The sequence below is a fragment of the Netta rufina genome (genome assembly GCF_964035555.1).
Source record: "Netta rufina genome assembly, chromosome: 3".
Classification (NCBI taxonomy): domain Eukaryota; kingdom Metazoa; phylum Chordata; class Aves; order Anseriformes; family Anatidae; genus Netta; species Netta rufina.
In genome coordinates, this window is record NC_140125.1 from 34,700,526 (window position 1) to 34,721,714 (window position 21,189).

A 21,189-nucleotide genomic window follows, 5' to 3' on the forward strand; every position below is an offset into this window, starting at 1 on the left:
TAGTCATTCATGTCATTTCCATTACTGCTGAGATAACAGTGCTTCAGGAGGCTTTTTCTTCCATCAGTGTCACAGATATAGGAGCCCAAGTAAAGCAAATCTGAGTTGAAACACATTAATGGGCATTAATATTCATTTCTGGGAAAAGAAGGAAACAACCTTTTCCAAACCCAGTGGTAGACTATAACGAAACAGAAACCTTCGGGTCCTTTCTGGCTTTGAGGACAAGTCTTTGCCTCCTGCTTTCTCCAAATCATTCTGAACGCTAAACTCTGCTGGATGTCGTGTCTTCTCCTAGAGAAGCAGACCAAAGCTCATTCACTGGAGACAATACAGGACACTAATGAGAGTTTTGGAATTTGGAAATTGGAGATACTGACGAACTTGCAAACAAAACAAAACAAAACAAAAAACCAGAACAGTGTAAAACAGCTGTACTCATTGACTATGCCAGTTCTTGACCCTAGTGGTTGAAGTTAAGAGGCTTGTGTGTGTATTTGACATTATCCTTCAGCAAGGGGTGTCCAACTGGCATGGGGACTTTGCACCACTTAGGGCCTCTTGTCCAGATGGGCTTTGCAGATCTGATGGACCAGCGGGTCAGATACCTGTCAAAACAACACAGAGACATTTCAATTTGGGACTGATCACTGAGAAAAGGTTTTGAGTGAAGCAGGGACACACACTCCTCTGTCAGCCTTTGCCTCCCCACGTGCCTCTTCAAGAAAGCAATTACGCATGAGCACAGCACCCTCAAATGGACCACTGAAAATACTGTATGTTTTGGCACTGCTGTACCTCTGTGCTGCACCCATTACCACCTGCTTGACTTCCAGTCTCACGAAACAAATCAGGTGTAATCTCCAGGCTGCTGGTAAGTTGTCCACCAGTAGCTAAAAGTGGAGTGCCTTCATTGCAATTAAGACTGAATCCATCCATCCATCCCCTAGGGGAGGTGTCGTTACAACAGTTTGCCTCAATAAGGTATACTAATTACAAAGTAATTAGTCTAACAGTGTAAAATAGGCTCTAAAAAGGGACTTGTTTACTTTCAGTGGATAAATGGATATTTCTTCTGCGCAGGATGGGCTTCTGGCCTAGTCCTGCATTTTCATAGGCCCAAATTTACTTTATTATTCTCTGGACAACACTATTCCAGCTTGCTGCTGCAGGAAGCCAGAACCTGAAATTAAGAGGTACTAGAATGGAATTATCATGACTACAAATCTCTGTGAAGAGCAACGTCTGGCAAACAGCCTCTGCGTTTTACCATTTGAAGTTTTAGACTTGGCTTTGCGAACAGGCAAGGGATTTCAGATCCAGAATCAGTTACTGGAAATCTTACCCTGTGGCTGGGTGGCCTGCAGTTTTGTTAGGCTTTAAATCTTTTGCTACCAGTAGAGAGGGAACAGAGGTCCTTAGAGAAAGAGGAGTCTTTTCAGACAATAAAGATCCAAAGTAAAACCCCAGCGTAATCTGCACAAACAATGCTCCAACAAATTAGAATTTGGAACGGCCTGATAAACTTTGTCCAGCGATGTTTGCATGCCTGTGTTGAGTAATCCCATGGTCTTAATGGAACCTCAATCAGTCATCCTCTCCCCAAACAGCTTTGTTACCTTCTATTTGTATCGTGCAACTTTGAGATATTAAGAACTTTGGACAGAGACCACGTAATGCATTTGTTTGAAGGCATTTGGCAGATTCCTGCGAACTACAAAGAAAGCCTGCTAATGCCAGGCAGCCACAAACTATTTAACAGCAGCACGTTTTCCTAGTGCTTTCCTTCCTTAGCAATCCTGAATAACAAACATAGAAAAATGGATCATGTTTGGAGGTCCCTGCCGCTGAAACAGAGGCACTTCCAAAATGTTTGCATTTGCTCTGAGGAGTTTATGATAGTTAAAAGACCTAGAAGCAGCAGGAAGGGTTCAGGAGATGGCATGGAAAAAGGCTCAGTCACTTTTCCTCACACGCATGCGTTAAATTAGTCCCTTTTGACCTTTAATGCTATGCTAGTGCATTAGTGGAATCCCTTACATAACACCACGAGGACAGGAAGTCAGAGAGACTCCTGTCTCTAATTTCAAATGCAAGGGGAGTTCAGAGAGACCAAACACAGGTCCCTACTTGGGAATCTGGCGGAGAACCAACGTAAGGCAGCTTTTTTTGGGAGAACTTGTAAGGGTATTTGACAGACATATAGGGCTAAGTCCTTCTCAAATTTCCCTTACTGTAGGGGGAGGTCTGTAGCACAAGTTTTGATACCGCAAGGCTGCAGTTACAGTGAAGGAGGAAAAAAAAACACAAAATAGTTTTAATCCATCGGTGTGCCAAGTGCAGTTCTGATCACGTGTCTGCACGCTTACGGGAAAGTGCTCCCATGATAATAAATGATCTCACTGTGAGAAGTGAATGTGTGAACGCGCGATACACATCAATGCTGTGTGCAGGTTTAGACAGACAGTGGCTTTTTAAGAAATCCCTCTGTTTCTGTGTGGGGGCTGGAAGTGCACACCCCAATTCTGCATAGGAAGGAGGATTTAGTAATGGCCTGATTTGAAAGCTTTTGTTATTTCTCTTTTGAGCAGGTCTAATCCAGCCCTCTGGTCCAGGCTTTTGGCTTCCTTTGGGGACTGCAGGCTGGGGCTTTTCATTGTTAGCTGAAACAGACATTTGGACGCTTTCCCTTCCTGGAGCACATTTGCTTTTAGCACTTTTAATACTTGCTTTGTCCCAAACTCAAACTTGTCCTATTTTGTTTGCTGCCTTTTTTTTTTTTTTTTTACCTTGATTCAGCAGTGGCAAAAGCCTGATGCCTGGGAGCACTTGGTCTACCAAGTTCCTTTTCCGTTTTGACTAACTCCAGTTCCTACTGTTTCACAAAACAGATTTGCTTTTCCTGAGAGCAGAAACAACCCACAAAACTCACATATGAGGGCTTCAAAGCCCAGCACACAGGACTTCCCTGTGAATTCTGCTGTTTCGTGAAATTGTACCCTCCTTTTCTAGCCAAGCCACCCAACTTCCCATTATATCCAGCCACCTGGTTTGTCCCCGGGAGCTTTTACAATAACCTACAGATACACACTGGCAGATGGTCTGAATTTTCTCAACCAGCCGAGGGTTGTGAGGACAGAGCCTCCATGTGGTTGCCAAATGCAGCTGGTGTGCAGCCTCCTAACCTGTTATCTCAGTACCCAGAGCTCTCCCTCTGCTAAAGGGGGACAGAACTGCCAATCTCAGAGTGGCAACCTGCCCCAGGGCTCTGCTTACCCCCTTGAGTAGGATAGGATCCCAGGGAGCAAGCTGAATTCCTAGACTCCAGCTGCACAAAGGACTAGTTTGGGTAAAGCGTGATGCAAATCCTGGAAACAGCTGTAGGTAGTATCATTGCAGTCACCTAAAATCTCTGTGGCACATGGAAATCAGTTTGCACAGGTTTTATTCTCCGAGCAGGAGGGCCCCAAAGCCTTCCCGCCCAGAGGCTGCTGCTTAACACCTAGGAATAATGGGCACAGGACTTCCACGTGCCAGGAGAAATTACCCACACATGGGGCAACTGCAGCCCTGCATGCAGCTCAAGCCTGCCGGTGGAGTTCAAGGCTGAACTTCTGAACCCTCAGTGAGCTTTTCCAATCTGGCTCTTGTTTGGATTAAGAGCAGAAGGCAGAGGGCTACAGACTACGCAGGAAGCACTTGATCAAAGTGCTGGCAAAGGCTGCCTCCTCCCTGCCACATCCCTTCCCTTGACACCTCTTGGTTTTGCTCACCTGCAGCAGCTCTGGCTCTTTGCTTTTGAATTCACGTGGTACGCACAGCACAGTTTCCATGCAGATGAGAGAAACCACATGCTGCTGGCGTGAAACACTGATAGCAGTGAAACCAGATTCTGCTCCGAGGGAGGAAAGGTGTCCACAGAGCCTGAGAACTTTGTAATTCACGAGGAGTTCATGTGGAACCTGCCTGTTCCCTAACACACAGCAAATTCTTCAGTTCAGGTGATGGAGGAGAGGTTGACTTGGATGTTACCGGTGCCAATTTCTGTTCTTCCAGTAGGACAGATGAAAATGGAGTGGCAGCTGAGCACTGAGAATCATGTACTCCACATTTACAAAACCTCTTGCTGACAGAGCAAGGATGACTCAGGAACCCGTGACATCCTTCAGTCCTTTTGGGAAAGGAACAACTACACAGTGTTGTGCTTTAACCAACACTTCGGACCTGCCAAAAGGAAATGAGTGCTACATTCACATTAAGGGAGCATCTAAATGCTGGCCTGAACTCAGCGACTGTTCTGGACAGTTAGTCCACACTATCCAGGCAGCAAGCTCCATGCTGTAAAAGAAAACCGCTGAGCTGCTCAGGTTTCCACTCCTGAAAGCAAGAAGTCCGACCTGCAACAGTGCTTGACAGCTCCCCAAATGGTTTTGGTGCGTGGCGGCCTGCACACATGACTCTGGAATCTGGAAGTGGCCTATTGCTCCACACAGCGCTGGAGAAATCCCTGAGAACTTCCTCAGCCTCGTGGGCCAGTGAAAATACTGCGTTGCTACAGCACTTCACTGGAACACGCCAGGCTGGAGCACAACTGGACTCAGACATAAGAAGTAACTACAGGAAGTTATGAAAGGGAGAACTTAGGCTGGGGTTGAAAGAACAATCCTTGGCTACAAAACAAATTTGCTTGTGGAGTCATCCCTTGGAAACAATGACAGGCCCAGACTGGGCCAAATATGAGAAAGTGAATTGTAGGGAGCAATTCTGCAATGATGGGGTAAACTTCATTGGTTTTCCATGTCCAAGTGCTGCAGACGAACGTTATGAAAGAGAGGAGGAGGACTCAAGAATTTATGGGTGATGTGGGTACTCTGATGGCCACATTTCTGCAGAAGAGCCCATAAGAAGTAAAGCAGTTAAGCAATAACGTTCGTGAGATATTGCTGTCAAAAACAAATCAGGCAGAAAGTGAAAAGACAAAGAACTAAAGTCCAAGAAATGAGGAACGCCATGGTTAGTCCCACCTGGATGGTGTCCAAACTGCAAGGGGTAGAACAGAAAGCTGTGGAGTGCTCCCCAGATGAATTCTGACCACAAGCTGTTCTCACTCATCTCCTACCACTCTGACAACCACAACTTGGCTCAGACTAGCATTTCACCTTCATGTTCTACCTTCATCCAATCTTCTCCTCTATGTTACATCATATCCAGGATGCGTGCAAAGCAAATTCTTACCATCGTGCAGAGAAATTGAGGGTGTGTAGGAAAGAAGTTTGTACAACGGAAACAGTAAAACCTCTTCAGAAAATAGAACAGGCTATTTCTGCTTGTAAGCACCAGAAAAAGCACATTCAGGAGGAGCAGAGAAGAGGCAGAGGGGTTTTTGGTGATAAATCCAAACTTCACATCGTTAGATCAACTGCAGAACAGCACCCCTGACCCCTGGTAAACGAAGGCAGTTTGCTGACAGTTCCATATGGTGGTGTGGTACTTCTTAATCTCAGCTAGGTGATAGCCAGTGCATCCAGGCACTTTGTATTTGAAGCAGGCTCTCTTAGACAGGGTGAATGTGATGTGGGCCAAATGTTCTGGCCAAGATAGCCACAAGCACAGCCAAGGTACTCCCACAGGTATACATGAATACAGCTCCTCTCAGCCCTTCTTTATGCACTTCCTTAGCACCTCTGCCCAGGAGCCATAAGGCTCCTCCTATGCAGCTGGCTTGTACATCATCTCACGAGCAGATTCCTCAATAACAGACCTACTGGCTAATTGGTACTGCTGACTGCTGTGCTATGAAAATAGTCTCGAGCTGGAGAAGCACCTCACTTCAGGGCAGAGACAAAGCAGAAGTGTTTCATCTGTTTGGTTTGTTCCTCCTTCAGCAGCAGATCTCAGCAGTACCAACACAACCCGGAATAAACCTGGCCAAATGGAGCATCAACCATGACTTTGCAGGAGTGGAAAGAAACGAAAGGAATTGCTTATCCAAATGAAGTAATCTGTCAGACTCCAGCCAGGTAGGGATTGCTGCTCTAAGTCTAGAAAGCATCCAGAGAGCCTACATCCAGAAATTGGATGCTTAGATCTGTAGTGTAGTAGAGGTGCTGGGCTCTGACTCCTGCATCAAGCTGCATTCCCCACATTAAATCTCTTTCAATCTCGGGTGGTGTGAGTGAGCGGAATCTGTCCTTAAGGTTACCTTAGGTTTTTGTCTTAGTCCTGTCACTTCACTCATTTCAAAGAGCAATGCTGTCCTTCCGAAGGGCAAAGCTCTTACTATCACGGTCAGAGTGACTACATCCCTGTGCAGTGCTCAGTTCTGCCTGTTCTTTTCACCTTGCACCAGACCTCCTGTTTTAGGAGAGCACAGCAGGAACTACGTGTCTTCTATATACAAAGTTCTCTTCCATGTGCAATGAAAGTCCCTGATATCAAGAGAATAAGGGCAAATGAATGAGGGAGACAGCAGGAACAGAGGACATGATTGGGAATGCACTAAATTCTCACTATGCTGGATATTACTAGCCACCTGCGAGAAGTACCCAGCTCAGTGTGCAGCCCTGATACACATTTGTCTCAAGTTCTGTTTCCTCATGATTACTTTCCTTTGGCCAAGGAGGGACAATGTACAGAGCCCAGCAAGTGACACCTCTTTCATTTCTGCAAGCATCAGTACCAGCAATTAGCAAGCTACAAGGGCAGGTAGGCTCCTAAAGTTTTGGCTGGTCAGGGTTTTTTGGAGGGGAGAGGGAACAGGAGAGTATCTTTCAACACCACACACAGAGCAGACCCACTGGGGGTCTAAGGAAAAAGCCACAAAAGCAGGCAGATCTGGAGAGCACACAGGCTGGTTAACCTGATGTTAAGGGATATACACGTGCTGCGTTCCTGTCTTGGAAGAGCTTTAACAAGTAGCCCAGTGTGATCTTATGCAACTGCGTATCATGGGACACCTCAGTTTCTCCTCACTGGTGTTCCCAGGCCAACAGCAGCAGTGGGAAAAAAAAAAAAAAAAAAAAAAAGCACTGTTACCTCTCTAAACAGAGGTAAAGAAGGCCACAACAGTCAGTACAGCGATCTCAAGCGAAGCCAAAACTCAAGGATTTGGAAAATCCATCATCCAGTTGTGCAGCATAGTGCCTGCTGTGATAGGCTCCCTGCAGATCCTGTTGATCTCTTCATGGACTGACACTTAAAACTGCAGCAGGTCCAAATGCAGTGAAGAAAGAGGCTCAGTTAGGTGGGCAGTCCTGATATTACGCCAGACAGGATTAGAGGAAGTCCTGGTCAAGTCCCCATGGCACTGAACAAGGCAGCTTGTTCCACTTGGAAGTCCCAGCTCAATTCTACCTCTGCCTTCTCCTGCCCTGTGGCAGCACCACAGGTTGAGCACTTCCCCAGTTACCAGGGACTTACAAAAGGCTTTAGAAACAATTACAGAGGTAAAGAGAACGTAAGACTGGACAACTCAGTTATGTGGGAAGCTTGTGATAAGAATTCTGCCTTAATTCCCCAAGTAAGTGCTGGTTAAATGTCTTCAATGTGTTTAGTCCTCACAGGGTCACCCTGCCCCGGCAGGCTGGAGGATGGAAGCAATTAATGGCTCCTGCTGTAAGTGGTGCCAGCTACAGTTAGTTCCACAGAGCAACACAGAAAAAGCACAGTTAGTGGGGTAGGCAGAGTCAAAACTCTCACAGAACCACAGTGGACAAGATTCTGTAAGGAGACAGAGAGCTTTCCCCTGCCAGCAGGCTGAGACGTCAGTGTTGGGGACATTTCAATGCTGTTTCATCTCAACAGCTCTGTTCTCTTTTCCTCAACTGTCTCCACCCCACTCATTACATCTCCTTGCTGGGAGGAGGAAAACATGGGTGGTAGCAATGTAACAGGGAGAGCTTGGATCCTAATCACTAATTATTTAAGATATCTTAATTTTAGAGATTAAACAGAACATATCTGGAGGTTTTTCTCACTAAAAACTTATGAAACACTTTGTCAGAGTCAAGGCATTAGATCTGGAGCCCTGGTGTGATTCCAGCAGGACAGAGGATTTACCATTTCCCATCTCAACCTGCTGTGTGAATGTTAGCTAGATAACGTGCTCCACCCCACAGCTGCTAGATAGACGCAGCAACTAAAGAATCTCCAAGACTTCAGATAGAGGAATAACAAAGCTTTCAGAATTGAAGTATTTGATGGCTACAGGGCTGCACCAAATGTACTCCTCTAATTTAGTTCTCACTGATCTCAGGGACTTTTCCAATTTCCAAGGGCCTACCTCAAGTCTCCACTGCAGAATGTGGGATCTGAAATGCAGGGGTCTCCAGCTGCCCCGAGCCCTGCAGCCCAAACTCTCCCAGCAACAGCCCCTTGGCCTCTGGTAACCCCATGGCTTGCTAATGCAAGGTTCATAAACCGCTCTGACATCCCCATGGAAACAGAGTGTGAGGCCATAAACAGGGGATTAGCACCTCCTAACGCTGAGCAAAGCGCAGAAGGCGACAGCAGCCTTTCAGTTTGTCCACCAAAGGTCAGAGGCCATTCAGTCCTGGGAGGGGGAAGAGAGCGTGTAACACAGGAAGGGCAGGCTGAGGGCGAGTCACCGCCTGCAGTCAGAAAGGGCAAATGGGGATGGGGAAGAGTAGAGCAGTTTTGTGACAGGCCCTTGTTAGCTGCTCAGCCCTCATCTCACTGCTGGTACCCATCCTGAGCACACCCTTCTGCCCTAATTGCAGCTGGGGGGCAGGCACTGAAAGGCTGGGAGAGAAGGGGCTGTTTATTTTGGAGATGAGAGGGCTCAGCGCGGGTCTTATCAATGCTTATAAATACTTGAAGGGTAAGTGTAAAGACAACAAAGCTAGACTCTTCTCAGTGGTACCCAGCAACAGAACAAGAGGCACCAGGCACAAATGGAAACAAATTTTGTCTGAATGCAAGAAGGCACCTTCTGACTGTGAGAGTGGTTGAACTCTGGAACAAGCTGCCCAGAGAAACTGAAAGGTTCATCCTTGGGGATATTCAAAATCTGACTGGATGCAGCCCTGGATAAACAGCTCTCGGTGACCCTGCTTTAGCAGGAGGTGTGGACGAGACGGTCTCCAGAGGAGCTTCCACCCTCAACTACTCTGTGATGCTGTGACTCCAGTTCTGTGGCATCCTTCCGTGACTGCCCTACTAAATATTAGTGAACAGGAGGCCAGTGCAGCTGGGAAAGGGTGAGCAGACCAACACTGGCAGTTCTCATCCTGTGGGGATGGTCTGGATGAGATGCGGTTTGTCCTTAAAGACTAACAAGAGTTATGACAGATACTGTTTCTCTGACATGCTGTGAGTACTTTTTATGAAACCTGTTGCCCGAGGCATGTTCTACCCAGTTATAAGGAACTGGGTTTCCTCTTCCAATCTATTCCTTAAAAAAAAAAAAAAGGACAGAAAGATAAGACTACTCACCTGTTGAGCTTGGGTTTCTTGGGAATATGCCCTTCAGGAAGTCGAGGCCTGTGGTTTGGCAACAAACCTGAGACAGAAAAAGAAAGGCGTGAGAATATTTTGCAGTCCCTCCTTGCCTCTGTATCACCCAGAAGTTACATTACACCTCATAAGCCCGGCAACCCAGGATCCCTACTGCTAAAACATGACTAAAGCACAAAGGGTATTTGTTCTTTCTTTAGCCATTGCTGAGCCTGCACCCTAGCCAGAGAAATTGGGAGGTTCTGCTGGATACACTCTTTGAGAGGGAACACACACAGCAGGCCCAGCTGCTTGAGGCTTTGGAGGGGACACAGGGCAGGGGTACCCAATCAGATTCCATCTACAGGGTGAAAAATCTATTAAAATTCTCAGTCCATTTAACTTGGATACATCTCACGTACCAAAGACCAGCACAATAGACAGATCGTGTCAACTAGGACCCACTTCCAGGTCAAAACAGAGATCTTCACAATGCAGACGGTCGACAGGTGCATTAATGGGGTCAGGGTCATGCTTATGCTAGAGCAAGTCACTTCAGAAGCTGGTATTTAATCATTAGGAGCACAGCTACAGTCTGTGCCACTTCCCACATCCTTCCACAATGGCAGATTCCATCATCCTGTCCCAGCACTTGGTGCACAACGGCTTTGCTGGGTGACTGGCCAAGGAAACCTTACAGAGTTATACCCACAGGGTGGGAGACCCCTCTCATGGGGCTGTCTGGGTGTTGTCTGAGGGGGCCAGGTACCTGCACGGTGAGCCATCTGCACGCACACCGCAATCTTCCTGTGCTCCTCCAAACAGAGGCCCGTGATCCGCCGTGGCAGCATCCCTCCGTCAGAACGGATAAACTGGCTCAAGAGCAGGACATCCTGAGGGAGGAAAAGAGGGCAGGGCCGTCAGCGCTACGGCTACGTTAACTGCTGTCCCTCTGAGGTGTTGTGCTGGTCCTCACGCTGTGCGCAGAGCTCAGTACAGAGCAGGACAAGGATGACTTCCTACACTTTTGGCTGCAGATGGACAGCAAGCGACTTTTGCTTGCCATCGCTCTGCCTGCCAGCTTAGCTCAGTGAGGTTACTAAGCTTTCCCCTGACTTCACTAGTGTAAACACATGATGTCAGCTCCGATCCTTGCTCCTCTGCTGTCACTTGCTCCAAGATTCTAGCTAAGACAATGTGTCCTAGGTACACTGAGGCACAGTTACACAAGACCTGCAGATGGACGGTGTTTACACAACTTGAGATCCCCTCACAGCTGCTATCCTAAAGGTCACAGATATGTTAGATCACCCCTGGCCCTTTCATTGTTCCCTCAGAGCAGGGTTGTTCCCTGCTACCTATCCCTCCAGCTTTCATCTGGTTTCCCATGGTGGAACTTCCCTCACGTCTCTCTGGAAAGGCGGAGAGCAGGGCAGCCTTCCAAGAGCTTGCACGAAGAAGCTTGTTGTGAAAAGAGAACGTGCGCCGATAGGAAAGACCTAAGAGAATAAATCCCTGCTCCCAGCCTTTCGACTGTGCGTGCCTTAGGCAGGGCTGCTGAAGCCCTGCTGGATGCGAGGAGCGCTCAGAGCACGCCGAGGGTTCGGCTGGGATTCAAGGATCATTTAGCTTACACTGCTGTTGACCTTTCCAATTAAGTACTCTAGAAATCTAAAGCGCTTTTAATAAAAACAAAATTAAAGGGAACTGTAGGATCAGATAGTATCATAAGTCTGCCCTGACAAATTATTAAACACAGCACAAGTGTCCCATTAACTGCACGTCGTAAACCGGCCCCGTATTCAGCCACAGCTCGCCATTTCCACACACACCACCGCTGCCAGAGCACCCTCAAGCCAACACAGGCAGGTCCTGACACACTGACGTCTCTGTAAGTTGGCCGAAAGGGCTTTTGGGGCCTCTGTGCTGGGTTCTCCCCCCGTCTGTTGACAGACTTGTTGCTGGTTGAGAGTTTACTTCTCCACTGCTGTTGTAAACATTGTCATAGTTGAGGTAGCTGGAGCGTGCAGAGGCTGCTCTCCGGCTGGAAGGGACGTGCCAGCAGGCACCCCGACAGAAAAGGGAATTCAGATCAGGTATGTCTGCACTTTGTACCCCTCTGTCCAGGGCAACAGGCAGGAACAAAGAGCACTTGTTGCTTTTTGTGATGGGTGACCCTGATTGCCTGCCGATCACAGACCTCCTCCTACCCCATATCTATTCCATTTTCCATAACGAATTCCATAAAGAGCTCCCTGGAGCACTCCTAGCTTCATTTACTGCCCTTGCAAAGACAGACAATCAAGTGGACTAACATTCAGAATACACAGCCACCTAGGATTTATAAATCCATCCCCACCGCAGGAGACCAGCTCAGCTCTGAGGTGGGCTGTTGGAATTCAGCATGGCTTTCTGGTAATGACCTGCTCTGACAGATGCTGCCATACAACTGCTGCAGTCAAAAATTTAGAGTTTTTTTTCTCTCCAATCCCACCCTCACCACTATGATCACGAAAAACAAAATTTCCCTCTTCCCTTATCTGGCTTGCTTTCTACCAGTTAATGCATTCAGGCTTATTTTCAGATTTGTCTCTTTGAAAGAGCAGCAGGTTAGGTAACTCCATGCTAATGAAGAACGACTTACAACCACCATGCAGTGATGCTGTATCCAAAGAACAAGAATAGCACAGTTGAGCAACTAGCAGGAAGCTCCCAAGAGGCCATCTGTGGGTAAAAAAGAAGCAAAGTGTCCTCAGCCCAGCCAGCGCATGACCTTGCCAATGAGAACAGTAACCAAGGGACCGTTTGGTGCCAGCTGCGTTGGTGGAAACTGGACAGAGGCCAGCCAAGCAGTCCAAGGGCACTGACTTTCGGCCACTCCTGAAATGCACTGGATTGGATCCAGGAAGCCTAAGCAAGCCTCCATCCCGTTTTTTCCATCTTCTGCAGCCATCCCGTTCTCCAAATCACCAACACCTCGACTTGCCATTTAGCCCAAACACACAAACATATCACTTCCCTCAGTGAGAAAGGGCTGTTCAGCTCCAAGTGCCTCGAAAGAGAAGAGCTTCCTACACCCTTCTACTAGCCTGCTGTAGTGCTCTGTGGGGAAGGAGGAGAAGGGAGCTGATGGCAAGTTTGAAGCTGTTCCAGTCGCTGCAGCCGTGAAAGCCTGAGTAGGCCACAGCTCTCCCGAAGGGTGTGTGTGGTCCGAGCACTCTCTCCTATTACCACCACGCCTCTTGGAGTCACAGGGCTGTTATCAAGTGTTTCCACACAAAGGTGGGTGGCGGGAAGCAAAAGCAGATAGTCTTTTTCTTCCTCTGGAAAAAAAGGGAAAAACCCATTCTCTGTTATTATCTTTGACAAACAGCGTGTCTCCAGCTGACCAACTTCCCTGTGTGGCAGTCGTATCCCAAGTGAAATCATTTATGTCCCTGCAGTTCCAAGCTACATTCACGCCATTTGGCTTAAAATGCTGCCATTTTAAGGAGATTTGTCCATTTCAGAAGATCCCCGCAGCGTCCTCGTGCAGATGCATCTTGCCGCAGGGAGCAAGCAGACAGGTACAGCCAACTTTACGGGGCAGCTGCGGAGGGAACCGAACAAGCATGTAGAGGAATCAAAGGAAAAAAATACGTCTGGCAAGTTCTCGTGGTGCCGTCATGTTCCATGAAATTCACATTCTGTGCTAGTGGACAGCCAAGCCTGTAACTACAGATTTGCTTTAATCACTGGACAGCTCCCATGAGGCTGGACCCAGATTCCCACCCCTGTAATCTGCAGCATTTGATGAAAACAGCTTGGATTGAATTAATCTAGGGCTAACAGGCAAAGATTGCAGTTTGGTTTCCCCTCATTGCAGCCAAAGCAAGATGACATATTTACTGCCTGCTCAGGCTAATGATGTTTGAAGTGGTTAAGGGGGGAGAAGGAAAAACAAGTTTAGCCTTCACCTTTAAAAGGTCTGGATAAACTAGCTAAACAAAACACTACGTATAACACATTGCTGTGAATGGATGGCAACTGAAAGGCAGAGGCATCTCTGCATTTCAATATCCGCAGACCATTTGGAAAGCAAGAACCTTGACTGGCTACATGCAATTCATTAAAAGCTTCATTTATCACAATGAGAGTTCTGTCTGTGTAGCCAAATTACTATGGGGCCGTGGACAAGCCTGCCTGTCATGATTTCCAGTTACACAAGAACGTATTTCCTCCTTTAACCCTTATTCCTGGGAGCTGTACGCCATTCTCTAGGCATTTTGTAAGAGGATTGCAGGTTCCAACCCAGTTGCCTCCTGACAGTGATGAAAATCAATTTTTTAAACCTCCGATGGCTGTGAAAAATCAAGAGAGATCTGGGATTCAGTGGCCAGACATACCCAGACGACAAACAGCGGGCATTTGTACCTCGGGCTCCTTTATCCTGAGCCTCGGTGCAGACTAAGGACTGAACTGGCAGTGCCGACTGCAGCCCTCCACACTGCAGCTGAGGCAGGTTGTTATCACGACCCGTGAGCGCTCACAATGCCTGTTTGGTTGATTAATAACTTCAGAGCCATTGGTCCCCCGGTTCCCTGACAGCTAAAGTAACTCATTATGCTACTACTTTAGACCGTGCTAGTTGCCCATGACAAAAGGGAAGTCCTATGAGGTCATATTACTCAGCTCCCTCGGGGGCTAATTCAACACTTCCCTTTTCATAGGGCCTTATTCAGTCCAATTACAAGCATCCCAAGCAAAAAAAAAAAAAAAAAAAAAGCTCACACTTTCCCTTCTGTGCAACCGCCTGAGCTCAGCTTATCAAGCTCAAAGAAACCCCTGTGATCCACCTATTCTGATCCCGCACTGAGCAGGGGTCATAGGTTATGCTGTATGAACTAGCCTGTACCTTTAAAATAGCTGGTCTTGATTTACAGTCTTTTAGGACAATTCAGCCACCAGTGAGTAAATTGTCTAATTAAACACTTTAATAAACCGTTTAATGACCCACACAGTTAAATGCCTGCATTTTATTATTTGAGCATTTCAAGATCCTGCTAGTCATCGCTGCTGCAGCAAAGAAAAACAGCTGAGAGCTTTTGTGCAGAAAAGGGGGGATTTCATTCCCCTTAACATTTAAAAGCCTATAAATCCACAACTGGCATTAAAACACATAATGGACTTATTCAAGCAGAAGAGGTGATCTACTCCAGAGCTGAAGTTTCTCCTAGCTCTCATCAACCCCATGGAGGAACAGTTCTAAAAACTAAGGCAGGAACCTTCTACAACTGATACGCTAATTCACACTGCTCTCTTTAGCTTTCTGTCCAGACTCTCCCCAGCCCTGCAGCAGGCATACTGGATATATATTCCCAGATACACTTGCATTCAAAAACTACTCAACAGCCAGGATGGACATGTGCCAAGGCTCCCTAAATTGTTGGGAACAATCTCAGCAACGATTCTCAAGACCCTGGCTGCAGGATCTCTCCTCACATTTGGTTTGCTCCTGCCTCCACACTGACAACTAGAAATCAGAATCCGAGAATCAACCAGCTTCAACATGGAAGAAAATGTTGAATCTTAGTTCACAGTACAAACACATTTAACACTCAACCTTCACGTTGTCCTCCGGGACCAACAGCCTACTTCTAATCCGGGAACTCTGGCCCTGCAGCACCACATTATCTAAAATCATTTTGTTTCTCATTGGCCCAGTTATCTCTTTGTGCAACTGAGTCCTCTACCACAGACAGCAGAAGAAAATAAATCTTATTAACTTTCAAGATGACTCATCTCATCCCTGAGTATCAGTTTATAGTTTCTATGAAGTTCCTAGTGGGTGACTCATGGAATGCTCTCTGAAAATCTGTAGAGCGAGGCAGTTTAATGATGCTGTTGACTCCACGCATTTAGAAGTTATGTGACTCTAAATTAACCTTAGAAAACTATTTTCCAGTGTGATTGGCTTACTTTGAATACAGTGGCGTTCAGCAACCACGAAGTGTGTCTTGCAAGAAATCCCTGCATTCAAAGATGAACACCACAAAACGAGACTGATCTGCTTTCGTAGTGCTTTCCATACCTTAATGATATCTGGCATTTCTCCTTACTTACTCTCACCTGCAAATTCAGAATATTTTAGCTTGCCCAGATTGTTGTGAAACCACACCAGAGAACACAAAACACTTTGCCCTGACATTTATTTCACTGTTTAATACCAAATCCGGCCCTATTTGGAATCATTAGCAACACCCAGATCCTAGACAACATCATTCCTGCAACACAGACTGACAGATACCAATCTGCCATTTCATTTATATCTCACACCATTTCACCCACCTGAAGTAATTGTATTTTATCTGGCACTGTTTCTGTCCTTCAAAACTCATGAGTCATAACTGGTCCTGTCCTAATCACTTGTTAGGTTTTACCCCTAATCAATACCATTCTACTTGGCATTTGCAGCATTTCTTTTACCAAGTAGTAGCCATTTGCATCATCCTCTTGCCCCTCTCAGTTGTGATTGGTGATTCCATAGGATTTTTTCTACACTTACAAAAAATCCTGCAAAAGTCAAGTTATTTGTTAGTTAATTCCGCTAAGATCTTGGCACTACACACAATCCAGGCCTGCTGGTCTGTACCTAATTCAGTGCTTAAGTCTGTACCTGTTTTTTTTTTCCCGTTGTTTTATAGTAGTCATTTGCAAGACTGCAATCCAGCATTGGGATTTTAGCTTACACTGGGGTACTTAGGTCTTTTATAAACTATGCTTGAATGACCTCTTCTTGTGAAACTACGTTCTGCATCCTCTACCTCATACTCTTTATTCTAAGATGTTTTTGAGCATTGTGCTTTTGTTTTAAAGCATTTCATAATTTCCCTGCCATCTTCCACATTTAGTGTCAATCATACTCTCGTTAGTTAATAAACACCTCATTAGCATTTCCTGCTAAAGGCGTCAATCAACTATTTTTTCCTGTTGCTAAGGGGAAAGGAAGAGAGCATGTATGCTCTCTGCTGTATCCATCAAGAGCTTCAAAAGGTACGCAGAACAGTTACTACTTCAGTGAACAATGACCTGAAAAAAACCTGCATTGCTTAAAGATACAAGTCTAGTCAAGACCTAGTCAAGTCTTTTGGTTTCTCTAGAGTTACAGCAGGCCTGAATCTGTTGACTAAATATCGCATTTCAGTTCTGTTCTCTTAAAAGCGCAATGTTGAAGGGCATTTAGGCACATTACAGAGATATGGCCTTCTCAGATCAGATTCCAAACCTCCTATTTGATATAAACAAATCCTTTTTCCACGAAATACCATCAATCGAGGCAAACAATCACTATATAGGAAGCTCTTGTTATACCCAATAGAAGCAGAGATGGAGTTACCCATCTTTACTGTACCTGGCAAAAGAAGAAAGGATCAGGTTGTGCAGTAGGCTAGACACGAGAGCAGTATTTATCTATGAAGGAGCATTACACCGTCCTCATTAAGCTTACCACGTAATCATACTTATGCTTCAGGTTCCAGCGACAGATGGGACACTGGCCAGAGGGGTTTGGAGGAGTTGGTGCTGCAGCATCCTCTACAATTTTCCCTTCAATCTAGGAAAAAATTCAAAGGATACAATGGTCAAGCAAATATTGCATAATCCATACCTCAGCCTTCACCTGTGATTTGAGAAAAATCTATCACTAAGACCACAACACATTAACAATTACTGCACAGATATAAGAGGCACAGGACCTGCATTATACAACTCACTCTTTTATAGATCAATAAATCAAGCACTTTGGATATATACAGATTATGGGAAAAATAAGTAATCCGAGGAGCAAAGAGAACCATTTGATAAATTCTTGCATATATTTAACTAAGAACAAGTTCAGATTTAATATGAAATTCTCATATTTGCCTGAATTCCATTCATTGCAGCATTCCTTTGAACTACCGTGCCTTGTAATTGCAGTGATCCTTTAGCCAAAAGCCTTAAAACACATTTTTGCTGGGAACATGAGAATGTCACAGAACAGCAGACGCATGCTGTGGGCCAAAGTATGCAGATGTTTACTAGACTATAAGCCAACACCAAGGAAAATTCTGAGCAGAAGTCAGACTGAAAGAAAGGACTGTTAGAAGATGTCTGCTGTGTGTGTGTGTACACATATATATATTTAAAATACACCAATATTTTTTTCTAGTTTAATTCCCTGAACAATCCCTTTGGGAAATCATTTTACAATCTTTTCTCCATCACTACAGAGTGGTGAATCTAACACTCGACTTTTCTCAAAAGTATCATGCAAAGAAGTCTAGAAGGCGTGTGTGGGAGGAACCTGAGAAATTTGTTTTCGAGGCATAGGTATTTTAGGAACATGAAGTCTATATAAGTGTGCGCTTGTCTTTTTTGAGGACTTATGAATAGAAGCAAGAGCTCTCTCAACTTGCAGCTGAATGGAGATGAAAAGACAATAAAACTAAGCAAGTTTTTCTTCAAAAACATTTTGGAAGCCTTGTCTGGTCAAATTAAAATTAAAACCATTTGGAACACCGACCGTTAGGCTCAAATAGTTCAAACACCAGAGAGTTTATGAAGAAATCCTGGGTATCTAATTAAATTCTCCAACACTGTGAAGGAATGCAATGCTATTTTTAATAAAAAAGCTGAAAATCCTGGGAAGAAAACAGCATGACGTGTTCTCTAAGTTTGTATGGGACACTGACATCCAGCTGAAGTGTCAGAAACAGCTCATACCATGTGTCTTTCTTGCCTAGTGATGGCAAACATAACTTAGCTGTACTTGAAAATCTGTACCTCAAAGAGAGAGAATGCTGTCAATTTTTAAGAAAGATCCCTTCCTCTACAAGTAGGACAGCCAGTTTTACAAAAATAAAAAAAAAAAGTAATTATGAATATAAAATACAGGCCAGTATCTACTCTTCTACTCATTAGTAAAATTATTTTTAGGGAAGTCAGCCTATCTGGTTCCCTCAGGGTCCTGATTCCTGCCAGTCTGGCTTCAAACCGTACTTTGACTTTAATTTAATCTTGAAAACGAGTGAAGAATCAGAATACTATATCAGTATCATTTTTTCTTGATATAAATTTCCGCATACACGTTTTGGTAATTACTTCCCAACTACTACGGATTCTCACATTAACCCACCCAGTTATTTTTCTGTTAGAGAACTAAGAGGGAATATAGATGCTTGACATTCTCAGCATGCTGATAAAACCCAGATTTCTTTGAGACTCATTCATCTGGTTCATGTTGAATACTTCCTTCAATATTAATAAAAGACAAGAATACATAGAAAGATGAGCACAGAGAGATGGATTCAGAAAAGTCAGACAGTGAGTTGGTAGGATAAATGAAATAACCAGGGGATATACTGAGAAATGTAACAAATGGTATAGGTTGACCAGCTAAAGGGCTGAGTATCATTTATGAGTATGGATGGATTCTAGGTTGATGCTAGAATATTATACAATTTAAATATCCAAGTCTTCCTTATATTTCTACATTGGACATTGCTCCATTCAAGTCTCAAACCCAAATACAACAAGGAAACTCACTTTCAAAGGCATTAAAGTCTCTTCCCTCCCTAATATTTATTTTAAAATAGACTAAGGCGTAGTGCATTGTTTTCTAGTTATTCCCCAATGATTCCTGCTCTACTCTTCCAATGGTATTTAAACAATTCAAAATATCTGTACCGCCTGCCTCTAGATAGATTCCTACTAGCACGCATACTGCGAGCAAAACAATAACATTTTACCACCCCCTCCAGTAACTTCTGTGCCTCTTCTTCAAAAGAATACTTCTCTTGATGACATGCAACAGATCAGATGGTGTTAATCAAGCAAATTCCAATCCTATTGCTTTGGTCTTTTCCTTTCTGTTTTACAGCGTAGCTGAGAAAAAATGCTGTTCTTTATCAGAAAACTCAACACTGAGGTTTTCTTTTCAGAAGCAGTACTCTTTTAGTATTTGGCATCTTCTCTTTGACAATACCTCCTTCACCTTTTTTTTATTACTGAATATGTTATGAAATGCAATCTTCACATCACTAACAGTCACTAAGGCTCTGATTATCAAACATGAAGCATGTCAAAGCCAAGCAACATGTGTGGTACATGACAACCCTGTGCTTGCACACCGGGGAAACTTCCTTTGTGCCTACTCACCCTACTCACACTAATCATGTGGCTGAGTTCATGTCAAATGTCACTTTAAAAAAAAAAAAGGGGGGGAATGAAGCAGAAGAATTGCCTTTTGCATTTCAGCTACTCAACACCTGTACTGTGGGCTTCCAATTTCACAGGGATGTGACACCACCACAGGTTTGTTGTTCATGGGTGATGCTGCCTGGAGCCCTTCGTCCCCTCACCAGCACCAGGGTGCTGAGACCCTGACCTTCTCTGGCCAAACCATCTACCTCATGTACCCGTGCTAGTAACATTCTCCTACCTTTGCTTTGCCTTCGTACCCTGTGATGTTTTTTGGGCAGTAAACCAACCCTTTCACCACCCCTTTTGGGAGTCACCAGGCGACTCTGAAAAGGGGAGACGCAACAGCACGGGCTGCTACTGAGCAAAACATGGGGACAGAGACTTACTGTGGTCGTGTTGCCTTCAGTCACCTCCACGACTGCACAGACAAAAAAATGAAAACAAAAAAAAAAGTCAGGAGAACAAAATAATAGAGGGACACTAGTTCAGCAAAAAACAACCTTTTTTTTTGGGGGGGGGGGGGGGGGGGGGGGAAATGGGTGGTGAAACAGAGCGAACGCTACCGTTTCCCCCAACCGCAGCGAGGCAACGGGGCGAGGGGCAGCCCGGGAGCCTCTCCGCGGTCCCCCCGGTGCCCGTAGCCCGGGACCGGCCCCGGACTCACCCTCCCGGAGGGCTCGGGCCGGCGGCGGGGCCCAGCCGCGCCCCCAGAGCCCGGCAAAGAGCCGCCTCAGCCCCCCGCGCAGCAGGCTGGGGGCCGCCATCTTGTCGTCGCCCTGCTTGCCGTCACTCCCGCTTCCGCCGGGGGGAAGGCGGGCCCCGCGCCGCCATTTTGAGGCGCGGCTGGGCCCGCCCCTGTCACCTGAGGGGCGGGCGGGGGGGCGGGCAGAGGGAGGCTGCTGTTAGCCTGCCCAGCATATTCGCCTTTTCTTTTTAAATTTATTTATTGTTTGTTTTTTTTTTCCACAGTCTTTTCCACCTCGAGGTGGAGGTGAATTTAAAGGTGGTGTTGGCAATGTGTTACATAGGCTTGAACAATGCTCCTTCCACAGCTCCTGAGTCTCTCCTGGCTCTCTGTGAGAGGAAGGACAAGGGCTGGTTTATGGTTTATTTATGTTGTTTATGGTGATCTGTAACTCAGGTGAAGGTTTTAAGCACCATATTGTCAGGCTGAAAACTTACTTGTGATACAAGTAGCCCAGTTTAGATGCTTTCCGTTTTTGGATGAGTATCGCTTGCCTTTGGCAGGTCTTGGGCAGCTTGTAGCCCGCTGCTGAGAAAGTACTGTCCCCATCATCTTTCTTAGCATGTGTCCATCTCTGAGCTTCTTCCTCCTTCCTTTGATGGAAGGTATCCCCTTGGTGCCCATTGAGGGAGTGCATGAAACAGTTGTGACTTTAGGTACCAAAGTGAACATTCATTTTTCATCATAATACTGGGTCCTCGTGAAGAGTCAGCTGGTGTAGTTGAGGTTGAGATAATCTGTAGCCAATAGCAAAGGTCATTCACGTTCTT

At 45.6% G+C, this 21,189-nt stretch overlaps 1 protein-coding gene across 1 annotated transcript; it reads right to left on the bottom strand.

Moving 5' to 3' along the window:
• Window positions 1-42: 42 nt before the first annotated feature.
• Window positions 43-20,470, bottom strand: MRPS18A (mitochondrial ribosomal protein S18A). The gene is made up of 6 exons (XM_084285214.1): window positions 20,339-20,470; window positions 20,061-20,092; window positions 16,940-17,044; window positions 10,223-10,346; window positions 9,454-9,520; window positions 43-608 (listed from the first exon to the last, which is right to left on the bottom strand). Exons 1-6 carry the CDS (start codon window positions 20,436-20,438, stop codon window positions 464-466), a joined length of 573 nt encoding a protein of 190 aa, XP_084141340.1. The 5' UTR covers window positions 20,439-20,470; the 3' UTR covers window positions 43-463.
• Between the last annotated feature and the right edge of the window lie 719 nt (window positions 20,471-21,189).

Excerpts from the sequence above, each read along its gene's own strand:
- MRPS18A (XM_084285214.1), bottom strand. The coding sequence starts at position 20,438 with ATGGCGGCCCCCAGCCTGCTGCGCGGGGGGCTGAGGCGGCTCTTTGCC. Across the intron at positions 20,093-20,338 it reads GGCCCGAGCCCTCCGGGAGG|TCGTGGAGGTGACTGAAGGC; the intron begins GTGAGTCCGGGG and ends TTGTCTGTGCAG. Across the intron at positions 17,045-20,060 it reads CTGAAGGCAACACGACCACA|ATTGAAGGGAAAATTGTAGA; the intron begins GTAAGTCTCTGT and ends ATTTTTTCCTAG.